The 26,082-nt window shown below is 35.5% G+C and overlaps 3 protein-coding genes across 3 annotated transcripts; all 3 read right to left on the minus strand.

Annotated features, from left to right (window-relative positions):
* Positions 1-983: 983 nt before the first annotated feature.
* On the minus strand, positions 984-6,456 carry LOC125835414 (TORTIFOLIA1-like protein 2). Its single transcript, XM_049514541.1, has 7 exons — positions 5,729-6,456; positions 5,229-5,423; positions 5,020-5,122; positions 3,986-4,644; positions 2,948-3,649; positions 2,063-2,228; positions 984-1,161 (listed from the first exon to the last, which is right to left on the minus strand). Exons 1-7 carry the CDS (start codon positions 6,386-6,388, stop codon positions 1,145-1,147), a joined length of 2,502 nt encoding a protein of 833 aa, XP_049370498.1. The 5' UTR covers positions 6,389-6,456; the 3' UTR covers positions 984-1,144.
* A 2,774-nt stretch (positions 6,457-9,230) lies between these two features.
* On the minus strand, positions 9,231-14,331 carry LOC125835505 (eukaryotic translation initiation factor 3 subunit K). Its single transcript, XM_049514637.1, has 8 exons — positions 14,066-14,331; positions 13,878-13,934; positions 13,744-13,794; positions 13,592-13,654; positions 12,244-12,294; positions 12,101-12,167; positions 10,527-10,609; positions 9,231-9,686 (listed from the first exon to the last, which is right to left on the minus strand). Exons 1-8 carry the CDS (start codon positions 14,192-14,194, stop codon positions 9,483-9,485), a joined length of 705 nt encoding a protein of 234 aa, XP_049370594.1. The 5' UTR covers positions 14,195-14,331; the 3' UTR covers positions 9,231-9,482.
* A 2,410-nt stretch (positions 14,332-16,741) lies between these two features.
* LOC125835407 (kinesin-like protein NACK2) lies at positions 16,742-24,421 on the minus strand. The gene is made up of 15 exons (XM_049514530.1): positions 24,363-24,421; positions 23,626-23,911; positions 23,453-23,542; positions 23,256-23,356; positions 23,051-23,164; positions 22,856-22,937; positions 22,623-22,690; positions 21,876-21,935; positions 21,670-21,794; positions 21,228-21,426; positions 19,393-19,530; positions 18,671-18,760; positions 17,654-18,568; positions 17,198-17,502; positions 16,742-17,111 (listed from the first exon to the last, which is right to left on the minus strand). Exons 2-15 carry the CDS (start codon positions 23,888-23,890, stop codon positions 16,781-16,783), a joined length of 2,883 nt encoding a protein of 960 aa, XP_049370487.1. The 5' UTR covers positions 23,891-23,911; positions 24,363-24,421; the 3' UTR covers positions 16,742-16,780.
* Positions 24,422-26,082: the final 1,661 nt, after the last annotated feature.

Raw genomic sequence — 26,082 nt, forward strand, 5'->3', positions numbered from 1 at the left:
AACCAACCTGTTGAGTTTTCATGATTTTCCTGCCTGTAAAGTGGTTGGATTTTTGTCTCCATAAAAATAGAAAAGAATAATTCTAAAGTATAAATAGTTTAATGCCAGATCTTTTGCCTAAAGTTAAACGTGTTCAAAATAAGAAAAATATACCAAAAAGGTTAAAAGTATATCAAATTCATCATATATTAATAATTTGGCTCATTTATGCTCCTAAAGTTACTTTATTGAGTCGAAAAGATCCTTATATCATATGAATCTAATCGAGAACATATTTAGATCTACACACAAAAGTATAAGAGCATATTCAGTCCAATTTAGGTTTTTTTAATTGTAATTATGTTGTATTTATGAAGCAACTTGAATTAAATTGTAGTGAATTTTCTCACCAATTTAAGGTATTGCATAGACACATTCTAAGCCATTTTTAAGCAACTAAAGAGTTAACATGCTATTTTGTACAATATAAGTTGGGAAGCTTTTAGGTAAAGTTACAACAATTATAATTTCATGAAACAAGAATTTTACGACATTATTTCAAACCACAAAATATCTTTACATTCCATCAAATCACCAAATGTCATAAGATTCCATGTAATCACATATGCATCAAAATAACATAATTGAACATGCTTCAAACTAGAATTGTCTTTATATTCTATCATACCACCTAATGTCATTAGATTCAATCAATTCTGAGAACATGCAGTTAAGGAGGATTACAGACTGAACAAATGAATTTATCAAGATGGTTTAATTCAATATTTGATTTTGGCGCAATTTTTTGTTTGAAGAAGCTTAGGTCCTCTATGCTGCAGTAAGCCTCTTCCTGACCCTTGTTCATTTCACTAAACTAAAAGGCAGTTTTCTTATAAATGTTGCTAAAATGAGATTGGAGAGGTAAAAACATGAAATTACTGTTCAATTTCAACTGTACAATGTCACCTAATGAATGGTTGACATGATGGCAGATATGTCAGCATTGTCAAGGAAACTGAGAAATGAACAAAAACAAATCACAGATTCATGAAAACAGAAACTGTCTTGACACTCTAGAAGTTGATAAAAGAAAAGAATAGCTCTTTCTAAACATCAAGATTCATTTCCCCGCAAATCCATTCACTTCAACTTTCTTTGGCATATGCTATGGTGCATTTTTTCCTGCGATGAGAAACAAGTGATGTCAAGACTGAAGACACCTCTATGAAAGAGGAAAAGAAGCACAAGCAACAAAAGATCTTTCTCAGGTCAACTTGACAATTGCTAACACACAAATTCAAGTAAACGAATAAACACAAGCTTTTGTGTTTCTTCTAGTGGTATCACTTTGTTGGTAATCGTGTTGTCCTTCCATTCCCTAAGAAACTCTAAACACCCTCTCTAGGAGTTCCAAATAGGGGCACCCATCACAGAAAATACTTGTTGCATTGTATTTTATAAACCTGGTTTTTTGAGAAACAAAAATCAGAAAACTGAAACCTCCATCAATTTAAACTTCCTTCTCCACATGGCCACTCTTCCTATCCTAAAAATCGCAGACTCTGTGATCAACTCTCAAATTCTACTTTTCAGCAAGCACCGCATGGTAGATAATGCACATTGACTATCACAAAGGGATCTATAAAAATAAAGGAGCTTTCTGACCAACAAAATCCATAAGACCGCTCCTCATAAACAACATACAACATACCCAGTGAAATCCCACTAAGCGGGGTCTGGGGAGGGTAGAATGTACGCAGACCTTACCACTACCTCGTGGAGGTAGAGAGGCTGTTTCCAGCAGACCGCTCCTCATAGAGAGTTAGAAAGTGTCGTTTCTCATAGTGAAGCTTAGGCTGATGGGGTAGGGCATGGCCCTCCAACTCTCAACCCCGACTTAAACAAGTGGTTTTTAACCCACATTTTGGGAAGTTCTGTTAGGTTCTTAGTAGAATTCAGCAACCTTATATCTATCTATCTTACCCATGTTCAGCAAGAGTTGAAGCAGGTAAATATAATAGATCATTCAATAATGTGAGCTTCTGATTGGAGAAAAATTTGAATAAGAAGAGACTTTTCTTACCCCAAATCTGGTTTAACGTCATTGCCAACTGCATCAAAGATTTTCTCTCTGCCGGGGTAGAATATCCACCCTTTATCATTTCCTGAAATGCAGAAAGAAATTCCCGCTTTGCATTTGTAGGGAGGACAATATAATCTGGTCCATGGACAGAACTCAATTCCACCACCTAAGTTTCAGAAAAAAATACATACCATGAGGCTTTAAGTCCACAATTTTTTCAAAAATGAATTATTCATGATCCAAATACATCATTATGTATAATGTGATCAGACTATCATAACATGTTTTACCATATGGCATAATTCAGAAATGCTGCAAGTAGAAGAAAGTCAAGAAACAAAAAGGCAGTGGACATGGCACCCAAGGGTTTGGCCAACTGTTCAATGTGGAGGTATATCTTGGATATCAGGATTGCAGTAAAGACAAAAAAGACTAGGTGATTTCTTCTCATCTGCTTAAGTCTTGGTGGACAAAGTAGTCTGGTACTTGTGATGGTGGGAGGCAGCGGAATCTGGTGTAAAAGTCGAGGTATGCACAAGTTGACCCGGACACCACTGTTATTTTCAACAACAAAAAAATAGGCAATGGACATGCCATCTAAGTCGTGAAAGATTGTAAACCAAGATAAGCAGAAATCTATGGAATAAAACAACGAAGCTATCACATATTTGGCAGAAAACTTAATGAAAGGATTTACTGAAGTAGAAAAAGGCACAGTAATTTGATAAAACATTCAAACCCCCACTTATCTACCTTTAGTGCTACGCACTCTTAGTTGAACCTTCTTCCTAATCAAGCATACTTTGTGCATGTATATTTTCAAGAGAAGTAAAGAAAAAGCATATAGTTAGTTTTAAGATTTTGATAACCACAAGATGCACTTGCCTGTTGCAGCCAGGGAATTATGCTATTCACATATGTTTGCTCAAAGAAGTATGATGCCAAAGTTGCCAAAAGATCATTTGCGGTCTTTTGGGATAAATTCTCCAGAACCGGCCCTGTTGTATCAACAAGTTCAAATAAAAGAAGTTCATCACCAGAATAAAGGGCTTCCATATAAGCAGAGTCTACATCCGCACCCAACAGATGTCCTTTGACAACTCTCCAGAGGTTATTCTTGGCGTCCAAGTGATTTTGTTTGTCATTAGTTGTAGCAGTTCTGCCAATAACATCTTTATTTCTCCTCAATTGTCCTCCATGTGTTCCCTGTCCACTATTTTGGTGGATGCCCTTTCCAACAGAATATCCACCTTGTTTTGCAGCAGGATCGATCCACATGTCTAGATTTTGATTTCTAAAACTGCTAGATCTGCTCTTCACAAGTGTCCTATCCCCCCGAACCTCCACTTCTTTGGTGGGTGGTAATGGAGACTTCCTATGAGGTATATCAACTGATGGCCTTGGGGTGTATGTGGAGAGTCTTGGCGAAGCAACAGCAGGACTTCTTTTCATAAATTTTGTTGTTGCTGGATCAGGAAATTTCCCCCCATGAGAAAGTTCCTTGGACATTCTATCAACCATGCCTTCAAGACTGGATACCTTTATTTGCATAATTGATAGGTTATCCACAATGTTGGATGTGAACTCCTGAAAGTATAGTTACAACAGGGGTGGTCAAATAATCAACTGAACATGTTTTTTTTAACAAGGCACCAACTAAAATGTTATACATCATATATAGAAAGTAGCTTAATCAGATACAAGCATAATGCATATACTGAAGCTTCCTTGTTACTGTTATATAGTTATATTTGAAAGGACAGTGTCCAGGAAGTTTAGTTCTTGGCTTACTTTACATTACAGATTAATACTACAAGAGCATTTGATGTGCCTTCCACAAAATGGCATGACACACAATGGTTAGTTGCCATGATATGCATTGGCTGATCCAGACTAACACAACAGAAATGTTAATTTAATTACCTTTAATAAATCCAGTAAATTGGATTGCTTATTTTCAATGTCTAACAGTTGCTTTCTGACAGCTAACATTTCCTTGGCTACTTGAGAACAACAGCCATGCAATTTTTGAGAACTCAAATCAGTAACAGTTGAATCTAAGCTTCTTCGGTCCTGCATTCCAGAAAAATACCGTTGTTCTTCAATACTGATTTCTTCAACTGCAGAACGCCGACTTGTTCCCAATGGTGTACCCAAACTGGCCTCATCAATTACGTCATGAGAACCCACAACTTCTTTGCGTTGAAAGTTATCAGGAAACAGATTTGACCCAGAAGAGCATTCCTGTTTGTCATCTATGTGCACATACTCATATTCAACATCATGAGAACTTCTAGTCCCAGCACCTTTTTCAAATGCCTTCGTAACAGAACTACCCTCTGATTCTTCATCCCTAACTTCTGGCATAAAGATCTTACGGGTTTTTGGAACTGCTATTTCTACATGCCACTCATCAGCACCGGAATGCTGAGGCTTTTCAACATGGTTATGGCCTGCTTTTCTCAAAGAAAGGGGAAGCTTGTTTTTAACCGAGTCACAACCAAATTTCTTAGGTGTGACATCCTTCAGTGTTGACTCACTGGCACTTGTTATATCACCATAGTCATCTTTATACAGATTTTCTGCATGATACAAAGTATTATTACGCTAGTCACAAAATAAAAATAACAGAAGTCCATCCTTAAAATGCTGTTGGAAACATGTAATTTGGAAACATGCCAGTCATATGGCCAGCCTAACAAGGACAGAAGCAAGACTGACCTGAAACTAGATCAACATTTGGGTTTAAATGCCATGAGCCCAAAGAACCAGCTCATTTTCACAAAATCATAGCTCAAGAACTAGAGCACTCAAATCGCAAACTTTATTTACTTAGATGCGGAACGAATCAACTAGGTTATCAGAGTATTACATAAACATTGAGAGTAAGATGAGACATGAGAGATATCTGCAACAATTGAAAAAAATATCACATCAGAGAGCACTGACCAGCATACCTTTTATGGAAGAGCCTGCTTCGGAAGGTTCAGATGTACCATGGCAAGGAAGCCTTTTCCACATGTGTAAAGCTTGCAATGCCGAGTCCCTGACTGGTTTCACCTGAACAAAGCATATAAGGTTTAACATTTTCAACTTTCATATCAGGCAACCACCACAAGGAAGCTTACCACATGGCTCAATTATGCATTCTGACTGCAACATTTACCTTATCAAATCGACAGGATTCAAGGGTCCGGATGCTGGAAGATTTGAAAGCACTGAACAATGCTCCACCAACTGAAGCAATGTCCCCTAATGCTGCGCATGCAGCTTTTCTTGTTGCCCAATCACTGTTCTTGAGTCCTTCTTGAATGCTAGTCATTGCAGTTGATAAAGCACTATGTGTACTAGCACCACCAGCCTGATTATTAGAAAAAAATGTGAAAAATTGTCATCTTTATCTGATGTGTAAATCAGCATTAGCTTGCAAACATAATTTGAAAATTTTACTTAGGTGAAATTAATGACTAAAAGGACATTTTCCTTGTTCTTTTAAGGTGCCAACTACATGTAGACATATGCTACACAACTGCAGAACTCAATAGGATCTAACAGTAAGTATAAACTGGAATGTTTTTATCCTTCAAGTCACACACAAATATTACCATTATATGTGTGTGACAGAAAATTTCAAAGATCAAAGAAAATTACACAAGATAGACCAACCTGAATTATGCTTCTATTCAATTCAATAACAGCTGGCTTTGCCATGAAGTGTGGATTCTTAAGCAGCTTGACAGTTTTACCCAGCATCTTCTGCAAAATAACAGCTGGAGGGTTCTGAATACTGTCTATGACCCGAGCCAAGCACAGCGCCGAACCAGTTTGCACATGCTTATTTTGCTCTCCCAATGCTTCAAAAATAGGTCTCACTAGCACCACAAAAACTCCATCATTTTCATTGTCACGTGCAACACTGCTCATTTTAGAAGCCAAAATGCCAACAGTATCCACACACGCATCTCTTACAACAGTATCTGAGTCCTTGAGACGCTTAACAATGCTGGCTACCATCTTCCCAAGATGTGGAACAACAATACTATCATGGAAATTGGCCAGAATGCCCATCAGCCGGATAGATTCCTTACGAACAGAACTTTTCTGCTCAGAGTCCGTATCTAATATACAAGACAGAAATGGAGTGACTCCATCTGGGGTTAAGCATTCAATTATTTTCTCTAGCTCTTCAACTCCAATTTGGTAAGTATCCCTATCTGCAAGCTTGTTCAGTGCAAGAACCACACGTTGTTTAAGTTCAAAAACAACCTGTTGTCCGTTCCCCCGGCTGGGACCTCTTCCTTTCACCATATTAACATGTGTCTTCATCTCTTTTGCCTGCTCATTCACCTCTCCCAGAATATAATTCCAGCAATTCACAGTTGTAACCCACGATTATTCCCTTCAAAATTCAAATAATAACTTGTTAAGAAAATATCAAGCTTTTCTCTCTTTCTATCCAGTAAACAGCAACACCTATTTTCATGTGCCAAAGTCATTTTCATTTTCAAAAAATTTATTGGGTCAAAGTTAGTAACTGCGATTAATAATGTTGCAAGGCTGCCCCCAATGTTTCTCTCTCCCAGCCCCACAACAAACCTCCAACCAGTAAACCAAAAAAGGGGGAAAATGAATAACTCTATCTAATATTATTTGTAACTGTATAGCTTCCAACTTTCCTTGAAGCCAAAAAAAAAGTACAAAGAAAACGGTTAAGAACACACAAATGACTGAACCTGAGCATTTTGCAGAATACAAATGCAAACACTCTAGGAATATCCAAGAGCCTGCACCAGTGGTACATGAAGTAGGATGAAAACCATAAGAGACCAAGTTTAAATCTCAAAAGATTTTTTTCCATATAAGCAAACTTTGGTGGTCAGAATTATCCAAAAATTGAACCAGTCGAACACCACATTATTTTTTTAAAAAAAAGAAAAATCAAAACAGTCACATTTTCACTGCAACTAAGCAAAAAACATGAAAGTATAAAAAAATGTTCATAGAGCTAATAGATTGAAAAACTTACAAAAGAAGCCGAGCATTTCAGTCTTCACCAGATGTCCAAAAGCAGAGTTGAAAAATCTAACTCAGGTCCCTGGAAAATAGAGTAACATTTTGAAGTTCAAAATTTGAATATTAATTTAATAATACTACTGAAATGTCAAACTTTACTCGATACAACGAACAACTTGGCCATAAATTTTTTTCACTTTTTTCGGTAATAAGTATCGCAGGTAAAGTAGGAAACTGCGAATTAAAGCTGTAAATAAAGTTCCCTGCATGTGCATAGTTGAAACATTGAGAATAAAACTTACGCCATTCATGACTTGTACTATATTACAGTAATTTAATATTTGAAATTTACGAATCTCGGTGATGGAGAAACAGTGAAGAAGGAGCTCACTGCGAGAATTGAAAATCAAATCCCGTACAATAACAGAGTGAGAATAAGGAGAAAAACTCTGAAAAGTAATGTCAGAGATAGAGAGAGAGAAAGAGACCGGAAGGTGGAGAACACGCGCCGGCAAAGAGCGACGGTGTAGGGGTTTTTGGGGTTTTCCGAGTGGCTATTTTAAGTTTTCGCGCTCTGACTTCGATTTTCGAATTAAGAGGGAGAATTTCGGTAATGGGACCCACCTGAAGCTGCTAGTCCCGAGGATTTTATTTTCTTTTCTTTTTGTCTGTTTTCACTTTTGTAAGCTTTCAATTTTTGAATATGGTGTTTTAATTTCAATACTACTAATTACTTAAGACGAGAATTGAATGTGATAAAGACTTTTTTTTGTAAGGTTATAATTGCGTCGTAATTTGAAAAATATCAACAATAATTTACGCAGATTTTATTCTTATTTTTTTTAATGATAGAGCTTAGAGAGATCATTTCCAATAGTCTTTCAATTAAAAAAAAGAAATAGATGAAAAAGAAGTTGTAATAACACATAGTAACAACAACAAAATAGTCAAATAAACGAAGCGGAAAAAAATCAGATAGTACTATAGATCTAAAAATAAGCAATTTAAAAATAAAATTAATACTCGAGTAAAGGAATATGCTCAGCAACCTACTAACCTTCTATCCCTGATACTAGACCTCCACAACTCTCTTATCAAGAGTAAGTTGAAGTTGTGGTTTATCCTGCGCAATCACTTCTCTTTAGTACTTCTTTGACCTATTTCTGCATTTCCTCAAACACAATATGACCAACCTCTCATGCTTCCTCATTGGGACATTCATGCACCTCCTTTGCACATATTCAAAATATTTTAGTCTTCCATGCCACATCTTATCCACCGCGAAGGACACACCGACCGACCTTGTTTCAAATATCTTCATTTCTAATCTTATCTCTCTTGGTATGTTCACATATCATCCTCATTTATACTACTTTTATCTTTTGGACATAGGTGTTCTTAACTGACCAACACTTTTCATACAACAAAGTTGATCTAACAACCATTCTGTAAAACTTACCTGTTAACCTCAATGACACATTCTTATCACAAAAACAATCCTTCATTTCATTCATCTACTCCAATACAATACGTGAGATCATCACAATTCTCCCCATTATCTTGGACAATTGACCCTAAATATTTAGAACTATCTCTCTTGAATCAAATCTCGATGTCACATTTGCTTCATGAATCACGTCACTAAATCTTCAAATATTCTCTCTTAATTCTGCTCAACTGAAATATCACCTGATTTAAATGAATTGTATCGATACTTTTGTCATATGAAACTATTCTTTTCGTCGTATTGCATAGAACATACATTTTTTAGGTGCACTCACTCAAAAATCTTATGGGAACAAGTGAATCAGTGACATAAATTTCTCCATTAGAATACAAGTTCATGACCTAGTAAAAATTCTGTCAATAGAATAAAGAGCATCATCTACATCAAATAAAAACCACCAAATAAAAATGTAAGTGTTTTCAGAGACCACTACAAAAATGGGTCATGGGAATATATTATGCCACTAACATCTGCAAGGAAGCACTAACGTTACTCCACAATTTTAAACTGACTTTACAAAATAACTTAACACCCTTAATCATCGAGACTGATTGCTATGAAATTATTGATATGTTATCTAACAAGGACTATGCGTGAAGCAGGAAGGGCATCAATCAAACATATATAGAGAGAGAGGGACTAATGGAATAGCAGACCATTCCCAAATTCATGTTGGACTAAAAATACGCTAAAGCACATATAGTACACATCGCTCATATCGACTACATTATAAATTTTCCGAGCAGAGTATATTTTAACATCTTCCAAAAGTACATTGGCTGGCGGTAATCATTTAAAAAAAAAAAAAGAACCCTCTCCTAAGTCTATTAAAGTTCAGAAAATGCAAGGACCTACGATCCCATGTGTTTCACAATGAAAAATTGCTCTCAATTGCAGGCTTCAGCCAAGAATGGGGAAGATACGCGTGATGTGCTCCAGTGGAACACTATCAGCAGTATTTTTCTTAAGCTCTGGATGGTTGAATTCAGTGGGAGGAAGGGTGATGAGTTGGCCCTTACCCTGACCTTTTTCAATAACCCAACCATTGTTCGATGCCTGGTGCTCAAGGAACTTATCCAATGAAACACCCTCAATGTTGATAGCCTGCCAATATTAATTACACGGTGAGCTCAACACATGTCATAATGATAAAAGAGACTTGGGAACTATAGGGTAAATTCAATATAATATGTGCATGTTGGCATTCCAACCTCCTTCCTTCTCTCTGAATAAATTAAAAATATCCACGAAGAAAGAAGAGTTTCTTATTCAACAACAATGGGATATAGATTTCAAGTAAAAAGAGACCTCATTACAAGCATGAAATTGTCGAATACAGTTCACACAGAATATACTACACCTTCCTAGACTTACCATTATTTTCAGGTTAACACAATACATGAATAAATAATAATATTTTTGTGAAGCTTTAGTGAAAATGCAAGTAGTAAGTCATTTTCTAGAAAGGAAATTCTTTACCACATAGTTTGACAGATACTTCTCTTTAAAAACAGTCTATCACTCACAGCAGCTAAACACAAGTAGGATATGTGTGCCTAGACCATAACTCAATGAATAAAACGAGTTATTTATGTATAGAACCAGTAAAAAACTTGAGTTGCAAATGCAATAGAGCATGTACACTTTACAAGTCTTTGTATAATCTTTCAAAAGTTGGATACTTCGAAAATAAAATGATCAAAAAGTTATAAACCATATTTAACCATGGTATGTTATATGTTATACAATTATGAAATTTCAACCATCCAATCCTCTGGTTTCTCCAGAAGTGTGACTAGCCAAACTCATATTAACACTCTTCATCTTCTTTTTACGGAACATATATTCATCCAATGATTAGGATTACCTTTCAAATTCTTTCAAGTGGTTGCACAAGTAAAGCTCAAAATAGATAATACACCAGCAATCATGGAGAAAACATACCTCTGCAAGGATCGTCCTTGGAACCTTCTGGTAGGTTATTGAAAGGACATGAACAGCATATGCTCGAATAGCTTGTTCAAAACCTACAGTTCACACTTTCTTAATATAAATAGCATTCATGTTTCAATAAAAACAAGACATTCTAGGAAAAAGGCAACCGTATGGCACAAATCTCAATTAGCCAACATATGGATAACACAAGAGGGATCAAGTATCTATTCAAGATTGTCCCACGAAGTATCCACTTACATCAAATAAGGAACAAAATCTGAATTTGTAACATTCGAATTTTGCCTATAAAAGAGGCAAGCACTAAATGGTTGGCTGTTGAAAAATCTAAGAAAAATATTGTAGTTTGAATGCACAAAATCACGTTAAAAGCAGGTCATCTAAAGAGTTTGGAAGTTAATAATAATTTTATATTACAAATTTGGAATTTATTAACTAATAACACAAATACAGAATACAATTAAGGGATTAACGAGTTTTCAAATAAAGTTACCATGATTATGTGATTAATAGAGGACTGGGAATATTAAACACCCTATATCACTCAAATTGCTGTTATAATAGTATCAAGATTTAAGTGGGGCCAAATATATATTGTCAGGTGCATAATGGCTTAAATGTCTTACATAAATTATTAAAAATTACTCTCCGTTTCATTTTACTTGATCCATGTTGACTTGACACTTCCTCAAGAAAGTATTATTATGGATTCATTTTGCTAAACTAACCTTATTAAATATGCTTTCGAAATCTAAATTTGACTATTATTACTTTATGCAGTTATTTAATATCAAGGGTAGTATTGAAAGAAAATAATAAATTTCTCTTGATTTATTAAAATGGACAAGCAAAAAAAATCTAGTTTTAGTACAAGAGCCAAGTAAAATGAAACGGAGTTGGTAGTAGAATAAACAATGTCAACTAAGTAAAGGACTCGGTTTGAAATTTAAAATCCCTACATGAAACTCCCCTTGTTGCACAGTGCCAAGCAAGTTCTGAAAAATGTAATTTTTTTAAGAGAAATAGGTTCCCTCATTGTATCAAAGCTGCTATTGAACATTGTGGGCAAGGGGAAGATTAAGTATATGGAGACAATATCCACATCATGTGGTTAATATGAGAGGTTTGAAATATTATAGGTTGTACTTCATTCATTTTGGGCAAGGGGAGGATCAAGTATATGGAGACAATACCCAGATTATGTGGTTAATATGAGGGATTTAGAATATTATACTCTGTACTTCATTCATTTTGTTGTAAATAGGTCGGGCAAAGTGTAATTGTCAACAAGAAACACTCAGGAATTCTTTTTGGGTGGTCAGAAACTCAAGAATATTAATGGGTTATATCTGAAACATAAATTGTTACTACTAATAGTTGGAATAAATAAGGTCAAGGAAATGGTTTGAAACTCAATCACTTCAAATGTCTCTCTCTCCACAGTTCTAAGCATGTCGCCACAAAATTTGATACTTATTATGTAAAACAAATAGGTTTCTTATTGCATCCGTAATGCTACTATTGAACACTGTGGATGAGGGGTGGATTAAAGCATTCAGTAATACCAGAAACAGCTTCCACAATGTGGCGGCTCTTTGCAGCTTCATCCCAAAATTGGCGGAACCTTGCAGTCTGCAAAAAGATATGTGTACTTGTTGGGTTAACCATTGAATTGGAAGAAACTTTCAGCAAACACAACATGTCATACCTCTAAGAAGTGTGAGAGAACATTTAGTGTCTTGAATTGCTCTTCAATTTGCTGAGGAATGAAATGAGAAAATCATTATGAAGAAAAAAGGATAGGACAATGCATCTACCACAGTTGAAGATTTATATGTAGATGTCAAAAGCATGTATTCTGCCTTGCTCCCAAAAAAATCCCATAATGACCACAACCCCAGTGAAAAAGAAAAGAAAATCAAGGCGAAAAGTGTTTGCAAACTTGAGCAGCAATAAATAGATGTCTATGGGAGTTGCAGCGAAAAGTGTCTGCACATGAAAGTGCCCCTCAGAAGGAAACAAACAACAATAACTGTTCCTCAATCCCAATCTTGTTTGGGACAGCTATATAAATCCTCATCCTCTTCAATATCCATTTGGATGCATTTCATTAACAAATAGGAAACTATACTAGCTAAGGAATTTAAGAATACCAATATAAGGAAATGGAGAACTTACAGGGAAACAACCTCTCTACCCCACAAAAGTGGGGGTAAGGTTGCGTACATCATATCCTCTCCAAACACCCCACTTGTGGGACTACACTGGGTATGCAGGTGTTGAATAACTTGGGGGGGGAGGCTATCTCAACCTCAATATACATTTGGATGCATTTCATTAACAAATATGAAACTATACTAGCTAAGAAATTTAAGAATACCTTAAAGGTAGGGGTAAGGGTTTGTGTACATCCTATCCTCCCCAGACCCCACTTGTGGAACTACACTAGGGTATGTTTTTGTTGTTTAACAACTCTGGGGAAGACATTAGGATATTCAGTCTTACAACCTTTATGTTGCAGATATTGGTTTATAGAGCACCACCAAATATCATACATCATTATGTATCTATTTATTTGTTTCAGAGTTTCCTATTTATCTAATTTCCTCATACTTAGCACAAGAACATTTCTGAACCCATAAAGCAGCAATCCTTCCCAAACCCTCCAGCTTGTACTTGTTTTATTGATGTAATATACCTCCAATCTAGTTGGATACACAGCAAGAGACGACAAATGAGTATTAAAAGATTTAGCAATATAGGAAGATCTTTTGGGTTTTTTTTTTATATTAGAATTATGTCATAATGATCACCTGCCTTCCTTTCTGTTTTAAACAAGCAATGAAACAACTGTCAAGCTGTGTTAGGTATGAATGAGGATAGCTAATATTCCTGGTCACAAATAGGTGTAGTAACAAATCTACCTACATATTTGGCTGTGACAGTTTTTATGTTTTCCAGCAACACCCATTCCAGAGTACACAAGACAAGCAAAATTTACAATTCATATTCATCAAAGGTAAAGTCATAATCAAGGCAACTTCAGAGATATATACCACTCGTTCCGGGATTAGGAAGAGACACAGGCTGTAATCTGGAGCTGGCATTGCCATTAGGGCCTATCAATAATACCAAGCAAATAATAAGTTAGATAATAACAGAGGCAACAAGTAATATCACGGGATGCAAAACAAGAACTTGATTGCACCTTAACCAAAATACGAGCAACAATTGGTGTACTCATTCTCTCCGGCTCAAACTGTACTCATCCAAACAAATCAAAAACCAATATCAAACAACAAACAAACCTCCATGCTTAATTCTCAAAATAACGATATAAACCTGATAAAGACGGAGCAAGCAAAGGTTTGCATCCAGATTGTATGTTTGAGACGAAACCTAAATTAACATTGAAATTACTCAATCAAAAACAACGGAAAATCCAGCAGAACCAAAAATCTGAAAAAGGGTTGAAAACCCATTACAAAAAAATCAATTTTGGAGTCATCGGCATTAGTAAATTAGTGTACCTGTTCGTTAACATAGTTTTCCAGATCAGGGAGGATATCTGGGTTGTAAGGGTTAACGGCAATGAGCTGCTCTACAGTGATAGCCAACTGTGACTTCTCGGCACCACCATTAATCGCCTCTTGAACCATTTTCTAAACTGTATCTGCCTGCTTTGGAGCAAATTGGAAGAAGAAGAGAGGAGCAAAAGAGGGGTTGCAGTGTAGCTGAACGGAGGTTTTAGGGTTAAGAGGGCGAGAGTAGGAGATACGGGAGGGATTATTTGTTTGTGACGGATATACCCTTCAAATTTCTCCATCTTTGAACATAATTTAAAATTAAACTGATTTAAATTGAATTTTTTTTGGACATTATATTTAGATTAGTGAAATTGTCCTCCCTTCCCACAGTTATATATACACATAGTAATTCTTGATAAATAACTTTTATTTTAATAAAGTAGAATAAAATATTTATATTCAAGTTAGTGTTGGATATATAAAACTATATCGATATTTCTCTTCATCTGACATGATATGTTTTTTCATCTTTTTTTCAATATACAAAATAGATTATTTTTTTTTGTTTTTCATAATCTATGAGTTTTCTTTCCAACATCATAAAGTTTGCCTCATTTATAGTCCGGAGTAATCATTTATGACCATTTAACCATAAACTATCACAACAGAGTTTTTTGAGTCTCTGACCTATGAATCACTTCTACGAGTTGTAGAAAGAGCTACAACTTGTATTGTTGACCTGTAAAGTACTGAAAGTCAAGTTTTTGGGTCCAATTTCTACGGACCCATCTACGAGTCGTAGAAACTTCTATAGATCGTAATTTGGGTCGTAGAGTGAACTTTTTAGTCTTAAAATTTCAAAATGAATTCCACGGATGGGATCTACGGTTCGTAGATCAAACCATGAACCGTAGATGGCCCGTGGAAAGTTTTCGATAGCTTTTTAAGTGGGGTTTCTTTTGTATTTCCCATTTTTCCTAAACCCAAGTCATGACATTTTAACTTCAATTAGGAGAACATATTCCACCAAGTACTCAATTTTCTTTAATTCTACACTCTCAACTCCCCAACTCAAAAAGAAAACAGCAAGAAAGACAAAAGCTAGGGTTTCAAGGCTTCCAATCAAGTTCTTCTTTAAACTTCTTCAAGAACTTTGTTCTTCCATTTATGGAAGACTACTCATAGTATTGGACTAAGTTTGTCTTCACGCCCTACATCCCAATTCAATCAGTAGAAAGTTCAATCTAGGATTCTGCCCTTAGTTTTATGAAATTCTTGATACAAGTTATGTTCTTGTTTCGAATTTTAAATTTTTATATTATGAGATTGCAATATTATATGCATTGATATCCTTGAGTTGTTGTTCATACTTATATTTCACATGAACCCTAGTTAATGAGATTTTTATTGAAAGTCTTTGTGCATTTATTTTCATGTATTGATTTTGAAATTTTAAAGTGAGTTCAAGAGTATTTTAAAGTATCTTTTGAGAAAAGTTTAAGGAAATGCAAATGGTTCCAAAAGTGTACTATTTTCACATTGAGAAAATAATTACTTTTTTTAAGAAGAGCATAAATAGTTTTCAAAAGCATTTCAGCCGGATAAAGGGAAGTTCAGTTACCCCTTAAAGAAAGTCTAATTTTTCACATTGAACAGAGAGTACTATTTTCAGAAAAGTACATAAGACGGACAACTCCTCACTTGCCTTAAGAAGGCTTTACCCATTAAAACGGATCACTCGTTTTAACCCATTTAAAATAGGAAAAATTGTATATAGTAGCAAACTATTAATTCAAATTAAATGCTACAACTATAGTTTGATTTAATTGTACCCCATAGCAAACTGCTGTTATTTCGCCTCTCTCCTGATGAATCTCGCTCGCCACTCTCATTCTCGTTGGGCAGTCTCCCTCGCCTCTCTCGCTTTTATACAAACACAAATGTATAAAATGCGTTTGTGTTTGTATAAAGCGAGAGAAAATTGTATATATACATATATTTTCGTTCCCCTCTCCCAGATCTCGCTCACCACTCTCACTCGCCTCTCTCACTTTATACAAACACAAATGTATACATTGCGTTTGTGTTTGTATAAAGCGAGAGAAAATTGTATATACAAATGCATATATTTTCATCCTATACACTTATGATTATACAATTACGATCTTCTCCTGCCCAGTTTTCTTTTGTCTTTCTCTCTTTCTCGCTTTATAAAAACACATATTATACAATTGATCTTGTGTATATGTATACCGAAACAGATTAGACAATTGTTTTCTTTTGTATATGTAGAGCGAAATATACATATTTATGTTTGTTATGGAGCACCATTATGCAAACTATAGCTATAACATACAAATATCATTTTTATCTTTGCTATATGTGAAAGTTGGCTCTTTAAAATATAAGTCGAGTAGAGTATTTTACCCATTTTTGTTTAACTCATTTTGGACAGACTCACATTCGACTCGACCCACTCATTTGCCACTCCTAGCCAAAACAATATATGTCAAAAGCAATTGAATATTATGTAGATTTAGATTTTTAATTTTTGTTTCAGGTATTATGTCTTTCATGAATGCTATTTTTTAGTTTTTTGAAAAAAAATCAGTAAACTCTTCTCTCTGCTAAAATTCTAGCAAGATGTGTGTTTACTAGAAGCAAAAAAGCAAGAAACTGTACAGGATGCCAAAATCTACATTGACTTGCTATTTGGAACTACAAGTGTAATAAGTTTGATATCAGATTCCAACCTAGCCATGTTTTTTTGTCAGATGGGGAAACAAAATTGAGCTGAAACATCTCCTTTGAAACATGTTCTCCTGTTTCGCAGAATCCAACAAGCTTCGCGACTACTTCAGCACTTTCGCGTACATTTTGCATGTTAAGAGGATCTGACCAGAGTTTATTCACAAGCTGTAGCCGTCTCCTCTGTTTTCCTTCTGGTGGAATGCCCCATTTCATGTACAGCATTTCCCTTTCTTCTGCATTTAGCTTGGAGCTCACCCTTTTCGCTAGATATTCCCTCTCCTGCTTCAGAGCCTTAATACTGTGTATTCAAAAGCCAAGAGTTGGTAAATTTACTGAAGGCCTTGGAAAAGTTCAAATAAAATACCTTGAAAGAATAAATAATACCTTGATGAGACATAGCCAGCAGGGTCATCACCCAAAAGAGCAGGACTCGCGTTACCAAGCCCTGCTAAGTGTTGATCTAACCATGTCAGCCTCCTAAGCTCAACTTCCATGTATATCTGATCTGATGGATCCCCTTTAAATAACATGTAAAATTGAGTACGGTGCACTAAAGACACGTGACACAAATGCCACAACATTATAATTTGCTGCCTTTGGTCCTCAAACACCAAGTGCCATGACAACGGAGATTGATCGGTTATATCAGCTTCATCACTTGCAGCTTCATTTGCCTCCAACTCCAGCACCTGGTTTTACTCGTCGCACAACAATTAGACCAAATGATATTTTGATTTATCAAAACAAAAGGAAAAGGAAATTGCAACAGTTAGAACCATGAACTGGAGGTTGTATATCTTGTCAAAAAAAGCCACAAGGAGAGTGAAGATAAATCCTAACCTGGCAAACAAGCAGCTGCTTCTGGTACTGTAACTTAGCTACCCTTTCTTTCAGCTCAGTAACATAAGCTTTAATACTCCGAATGTTCTCTTCAGCTGCTTTTTTAAACATCTTTTGCATCTTCTTCATGTTAACAGAGTTTGACTGCCTTGATCCAGGAGTACCCTCCCTCGATGAGATACAGTTACTGTCCATTCTTCTAATTGGAGTGCTCTTTTGGCTACAGAATGAATCACCAGCAGATCCAACATTATTGCATTCTGGTGCTCTGTTCTCAATCTCGCTATCCACGATGTTGCAGGATGAAGGAGACATAGGAGAACATGGTGATCGAATTATATTTGGCATGTTACTGGTGTTACTCAAGTTAAAAGGAAGCACCTTTTTCTTTTTTGGACTCCTCAAATCAACAGATTCCTGACAACTTGGAAGATGCATGACTAATTCGTCTATAGATCTCTGAACATTTTCAAGTTTCTGTTCTAAAGATGCAATGTTGTTTTCCTGCGATCTCAGCCGTGCAATCTCTTCTTTCAAGCTGGCTTTATCTTTTATCTCAATTTGTTCAGGAACAGAACTTATTTTGTGCAGTTCTTTAATTTCTGCAAACAATTTTGCAATGGTATCTGTGGCCCCTTGGCTGCCAATTCTGTGAGATGCAAACTCTTTGTGAAGCAACTGAAGTGCATGGTTTGCTTCATCACCAAGTTGCCTCTGTCTCATCTCAAGCTTTCGGATCTCGTGCACCAGCATAGATGGATTGGTTGAATTGGTAGACCTCCTAATTGCAGCCTGCCTGTCAAGTAACTTTTTTCTTCCCAGGGGTGTAGAAAGAGATCCAGAAACTACTTCATTTTCAGTTGTAAATGAAAGACATTTGACTACTTGACGAGAAGGTCCATGGTGATCTGAAGCCTGAAATGAGCATATGCCAACAAGTTTTACTTTTCAAGACTCAAATCCACAAACAAAGATGGGATGTTAGGTGTTCTGTCTAGATTCCACAATTTTTTGTACCTTGAGCTCTTTCTTTGATCTTCTTTCTAGTTCGAGCTGGGATTGTGCTAGGTCACGTTGACGTTTCAGCTCATTCATCTCCTCCTCCATCTGCAAATGATTCATAAGTAAAGATATTAGATTAAGGAAAAATATTAGACTAACAGTGAACATGACAATTCCACCTTAATAAGCCATTGCTTTCTGTTTCTTGAACATACAAATATCTCTGAACTAATACAACTGACACTTTACACTTAGAGAACATGTATTTCATAAGTATCACAATTGTCCTATGTCATACAAGTTCAGATGTCATTGTTGGAAAGAGGTCTATCTGCATGCTTACATGCAAAATTAGCAGTTTTTTCTGTGTCAAAGGATCTGCAATAAGCATCTTATATTCCCATATCTCGCCATCTGCTCAGGTGAATCTAGGAAAATGAAGTATTTGGGTAACATGGCTAGTATTTGTAAGTCAAGATGGTAAGCTGTAATGAGATACGAAGCTTCTGTTAATCTAGACTTTTCAATCGGATTGTGCAATGAAATGAGCAACTCTTCACACATGAAAATGAGAAGCAGTACAACGTAGCTGCCAGAGATAATAACTCCAGAAAATGACAAAGAAGTTCATTTATTATGACAAAGTTATGATACTAGAAGGGCAGGGTTACCCCCCTCTTTAGTAATAGCTAAAATGATGCTGGAAGTCCAATACTGCTGAAAAACATTTGTGGTACCTGTTGGATTTTCCGCTCTTTCTCCATTAGTAGAGATCTGAAACACGGGGAGGCAGAAGGGTCAGGACTTCGGAGCTCTGCTTCAAGTCTGGAAACTTCCTTTTGTAAATGCTTCAGCAATTGCTTCTCAGCAACAACCTGGAAAATTATAGGAAAACAAGAAAGAAGAAGTCAAACATGAAGGTCTGTGATTGTAGAATAACCAAGTAGACTAAGGGCCCTGATTTTTTTTGTAATGCAGGCTTTAACTTGCATAAAAAAAGGAATACATAAATGGTATGTACTGCACGATTTAATACAACATTTGGTTGGCCTTATTAAAGTCCGCATTTGCTAATATCCACATTAAGTAATACAAAGAATTTGAGTATGTGAATTTTTTTATGCCAAATAGAATATGGGATAAGAGTACATGTAATTAGCAATAAAGGGACTAAACAAAACAATCAATGGTATCTACACTACAGAAGTTATATAGATTTTACGGATTTAATTCACATTACGAGATAATTTGTAGGCCTAAACAATAACTCAGGGGTCTTATGGTTTAAGTTGTAGAGGAAAAAGAAAGCTATCTGAGAGGCAGAGAGGTTTGACTATAAATTTCATCTCCCTCTGGCTCTACGGGGAGTTTTTTCAGAGCTGAATTACCACTAATCACCCTCAAGCACAACCGATCCACGCTTGCAGGAATCTTGTTCAAGGGGATTGGCAGGACTGAAAATCCTCGTGCCACCAGTTCCAATCTGGATTGGGAATTAAAAGCCAGGATAGCTCACTTCGTAGGGCAAAGGACTGAAAATTCTCGTGTCACCACCAGTTGGCAGCTACCGGTTCCAGAGGGTTGGGATTGTGGCAGAGAACTGAAAATCCTCGCTTCCACCAGTTCCAATCTGGATTGATAGAGGACTGGAAATCCTCACTCTACCGGTTCCAAATATTTCCAATCATTGTGGGATTGAATATCTGAATCCATGGCCAGTAAGTGAAATCCCACAAGTGAGGTCTGGGGAGGGTAGATTGTGCGCAGACCTTACCACTACCTTGAAGAGGTAGAGAGGCTGTTTCCGAGCTCAGCTCAAGTGCAACAAATCCCGGTATAAAGAAGAAGCAGACAATGTAGAGAATACAGCAATAACAAGGAACAGTGCAAAAGTAGCGAAAACAACAATAAAATCATGTGATAATTGAAACATCGTAAACAACAATGATACTGGTAAAAAAACAAGAATTACAATAATACAACTAGTACCATAGCAAACACCAGCCACCCTAAGCAAGACAACACTACACTACCTACTACTACCCTTCTACCCTAATGGACAGTCAGTGAGTGTTAAATCTGACAAAATTAATAATAATTGGAAATAAATGCAGTAAAACCAATAGAGCGAATCCGTGAGAGAGTATTCCACCACGAGTGCCACATAATTTATAACAAACATTTGGTTGGCAGCATTAAAATCCGCATTTGCTCATACCACATAAGTGTGCGCCAATCTGCATATTATTCTATGCTTGATAGAATATGTGATAAGAAAACATATAATAGCACTACGTGAATAAGACTAACTAAACAACAAAGTCACATAAAGCCAGTAAGATCTGCATAACAAGATTATTCGGTATTAACAGTATAACAATCTCCACATTATTATTCACCGCATAAATAATCACTGCATAACTAGTACATGGCCAAACAACCCCTTAACTTATTTATTGTTATCAATTGGTATATTTAATTTTAAAGGGAAGAAAACAGAGAGAAATAATAAAATGATACAGTTCCTTTAGAAGTTCATTAGGAGCTTTCAAATTAACCACTAATCGCATACCATGTTTACTTGCGCAGTGGTAATGACTTCTTTGGCACTTGTTGCAAAACACAGAGTGTTGCGTGATTGTTCCACATGACTTAAAGCAGGACTCATAGTGCAAACAATTGCTGTTCTTGAGTTTCCGCCAAGTGAAGGCTGTAATATCCTCGTCAATTTTGAATCTCTGTAGGGAATATGACCACCCCTCTTTCCACCACTGCAAATGAAATTCAACAAGTAATGTCTCAAGGCTATTATTAACTGAGATTTATCATCAACTGGATTGTTCTTACAAGTAGCAAGAATTCTAGGCCATTAATGCATATGAGAATTGTGCACAATAATAAGAACAACAGATGTGGTTATATAAATAGTGTGAATGGAAAGCAATGCGCTCACCCATTCTTCCAAGTTGCAAAAATTTTCTTAAGTAACTGAATATCATGGTGTTCTCAATTACCTTAGTTTTCTGATCACTGTGGTCAGTGTCAGCAAGCTCCGGTTAATATGGCTTCCTTCCTTTAACCTTGTACCATCTGCACTTGTTTGCAAGGCACGCTCACTTCCAGCAAGATCCACAAGGTTCTACAGTATTAGGAGTATCATATATTGACATTCATGCACGACATTAGAAATATTATAGTATCAGTAATGAGAGGTCCTTACCAGAGTTGCCAAGAAGGATTTCACACGCCCTGAATTTTCCCGGATGCTGCTCTCAATGGTCTAAACAAAAAGTCAATATGTCAGCTGTATGGACAGGGTGCTAAGAACTCATGTAGAAACAATATGGATGAAAGGAGGTAAGATACATAATACATCATAACAGTACAAACACAACATTGTTTATTAGTACATGAAGAATATTCCATATAAATCACCAAATATAATATTACCAACATGACATTTAGTATTACTATAAAGATATTCCATATAAATCACGAAAATAAGAACTGCTGGGATACCACCTTAGAAGTAGATCCCAGCATAGAAAGAGGCAGCAACCATATCTAGTATTACTATAAAGATATTCCATATAAATCACGAAAATAAGAACTGCTGGGATGCCACCTTAGAAGTAGTTCCCCCAGCATAGAAAGAGGCAGCAACCACATCTACTTCACTACTTGGCATCCGGATTAAGAGTTAAAGGATTTAGTCTTCGTAGTTATTGGGTAGATTAGATTTGCTCCCTCCAACTAACAACATATAGTACATAGTTCAAGTGGTCTAAAACCAAGTAAATAACAAGAATTTCAAAATGATGATTTAGTCCAACTTTAATTTTCTGGCCTACAAATCCTTGAATCCCTATCTATTCCATGTACGATATCTCATGTCAAATGTGCAGAAGAAACTTAACAATGCCAAATACTTTTAAACTTTAGTAGAAAAGGGATCAGCATCTTTTACCAGCTTAATTATCTGATGAGACCTTGAGCTTTTATCATTTAGAGCAGTTTCACCCACTTGTCTCTGGGCTGCAGCAAGTAACAAGTATTTAACCACAAGGTCAGAGAAAAATCCTGAACTTCAAAAATATATATACTGAGGTTTCTAAGGCAGCATTCTTCTATGATATTATAAGATAATGCAATAATGTATCATTAAAGAATATTTTGTTGAACCAGAAGTATGTAACTTACCTTCACAGGCACCAATTAAGGTTCTCAGATGTTGGCTATCCTTTACAATCTCTTCCACTAGTTTCTCTACAATAATACCTTTCTGCATTCAGAGACAAAAAAATTCAGGAAAATTTATTTATAAGGAAATTCTAGTTAAGAAACTTGAACTCGTAAACTAAGACTCGCGATTCAAGAGGTCTAACACTTGTTTACCTCTGGATCATCCAATAGGCGAAGCGAGCCAGACTCGCGATTCAAGAGGTCTACTACTGTCTCATTATATATTTCTAAAGCAGAAAATTTCAGCACAAAGTCCCTCTCAGTAGTCTGTAATGCAGAAAATAAAAGCATCCGGATATCAACATCTCAATTTCTCAATCATAGAACAACAAAAGATTCTAGAGAAAGTAGGATTTACAAATTTGATGTGCTCATAAATGTCATTAACAGCACTCTCGGTTATTCCCCTCATTGTGAATGTCTTCCCACTACTTGTCTGTCCATATGCAAATATGGTTGCTGCAAAAGAAGTACGAGATTAACTGAATGATCTCTTTCAAACAATAAACCAAATGACGTATGTAAGAGCTAAAACAAAATGTACTCTAGTTCTACCATTTATCCCATTTAGAGCAGAGAGAGCAACATCTCTAGCCCCTTGTTCATAAACCTTGCTAGTCGAACAAGTCGGGTCAAAGACATTATCTGGCACAGAAAAAAAACCATGTTAGCAGATTTTCAAAAATCAGAACCTACAACAACCAGCAATTCACATTTAATCAACCTACCAAATGAATAAGGACCAGTGTGTCTTTCATGATTTAAGTTCTTCGAAACAATAGTTTGTTCATCAGGGAAATCCCAAGCAATGAGATCGTAGGCTGCTTGTTCTTTCGGGCTAAGAGGCCTCACACGAATCGTTACAAGAATTTTCTCTTCGCGAAGCTTTGGACCTCCTGGAGTAGACGACGGAATAGTCCTTCTACTACCTGGAAAACGAGAAGGTGTCCTTCCAGTCTTCGACAATGGTGTTCCTGGTACGCCTATCACCATCTTTGTGAACTATATACCATCCTATTCAAAAAACCATCAAATTAATAAACCATTCTTAACATGAAATTATCAAACCATACACCAAAATCACCAACTAAAATTCAAGAAAATCACTAAAACCATCAACTTAAGCTCCTTAAACCACCAAAACAACGCATTAAAAAAAAAAAACCCAAAACCCATGATTTTAAACAAGAAAAAAAGTTAATCTTGAAAAAAAAAACCGATCTTGTGAAAACCAATTTCGTTATTATCATCTAATTTCAAGGAAACAAGTAAGAATTAAACGAAACCCAGATGAAATTATGCGTTTTTTAAGATAATAAACAAGAAATGGCAAGTAAAGTGGAATCAAATATGGAAAGATTACTTAAACCAGTAAAGCTCAAACCCAAAAAATTAGATTTTTAAACGATAATTTTGCGATTTCAACGAAAACCCAGATAATAAACAAGGAATGTACATGACTTACCCCCAAGAAGATGCAAGTAAACTGAGATCAAATATGGAAAAGATTGATACACAAGATTTTTCAGGGTTCGTGTTTTTGAGATTCTGAGAGAGTAACGGCTAGTTAAATCTAATTAACAAAATTATATTCTTTTTTTTTTCCGTTTCCGTACACCTCGCGCACCTGAAGGCCGTTGATTTATTTATTTATATCTGAGTTGGAGCCTCTTCGTTCATCCCTGTAAAATGTTTTTGAAATTACTACACTTTAGTACCTCAAGTTTCTGTTTTTGTCATATATAACCTTAATACTTTCTCCTAATGCTATCCAAGTACTAGCTTGATGATATGTGCATTTGGGCCCAACCCAGTCTTTACTCTTTATTCTTTGTCTCTCTTCACCAAGGAAATATATAATATGGTGAGTTCAATATGATCCTTTTATTTTAATTTAGAAATTTTTAATTTAAAATTGAGAATAGCAAACTTTGTTCATTAATAAATTTTATATGATATTTATTTATATTATTCGAACAACGAGTTTTAAGTTTGAAGTTAAGCTCTATCAAAATGCTTCTCAACAACGAGTTTCAAGTCTGAAGTTATGTTCTATTAAAGCTCTTTTCAACAATGAGTTTTAAGTCTGATGGAAATAAAAAAAAAAATATTCGCCTATGATTTTTAGGACTCAAACATTTCATCCAATAACAATACGATTTGCTATAATATTATTCTTAATTTTTACTAATATATATTTTCTTAAAAAATAGTATGTTCTACCCACGAATCAAGTAACATTGTACCAATAAAAGAAGGTAGTGCAGTGAACGAGACAATTCCTTTCTTAATTAGAGCCTAGATGTATCGATTTTGAGCTTTGAATATGAAAAAATTCTTGATAGGAAACGATTTTTCCAAATGACCCCTACCTACTGTGAATCCAAATTAATCAAATTTCAATGTAAGAACATTGAGAATTAAATTCCGTAGAACCAAACAGTCTGGCTTTCACTTCTCCCAGAAAAAAATAATGCAAGAAGACCGAGTAATGATATACACACAACATACATATAGAATATTTGATGCTATATGACCATTTCTAATGGCATTGGAATAAAAGGTAGAGATAAGTAAAGGGAATTTTATGATAGAAAACAGAAATTAAAGGTTATTTTCCTCTTTAGGAGTACTTTAAAATTTTGTATTTCAATACCATACAAAAGGGAATAGTACACCAAATAAGGGGTCGCACTACATTAAAAAAAATCTTTAGCGGCAGTTGAAAAAATATTTTTAATGATAATTAATTTATTGTCAGTAGCTTAATCGCCGTTAAATATAATTTTTTTAATTCATTAATACTCTTTGTAAATGTTTCTAAAATATATAGCGACATTAGATCTAATGACAATTAAGTAATGCATGTAAAGACTTTAACACTCTTTTTTAATGTGTATACAATATATTTATTGCCGCTAAAAAATATTTTTGTTGTAGTGTCGGTTGGATACTAGTTAGGATAAATCGTTCATCATCTCTTAAAATTAGAATAACTAATATCATCTTTGGTAGCATTTTAATGGTTGTGTATAAGATTTAACACATCAAACATAGTGTTTGGTTATCAAATTTTGCATGAATAATTAATACATGTATAAATTATAATTTTTTTATATATATTATTCAATTGCAAGATATTGAAGATGAAATAACTAAGTTATGCTTGTTAATATCGACATAGT

Source organism: Solanum verrucosum, unplaced genomic scaffold, assembly GCF_900185275.1.
Source record: "Solanum verrucosum unplaced genomic scaffold, falcon-dt-bn FXZP01000040.1, whole genome shotgun sequence".
Classification (NCBI taxonomy): domain Eukaryota; kingdom Viridiplantae; phylum Streptophyta; class Magnoliopsida; order Solanales; family Solanaceae; genus Solanum; species Solanum verrucosum.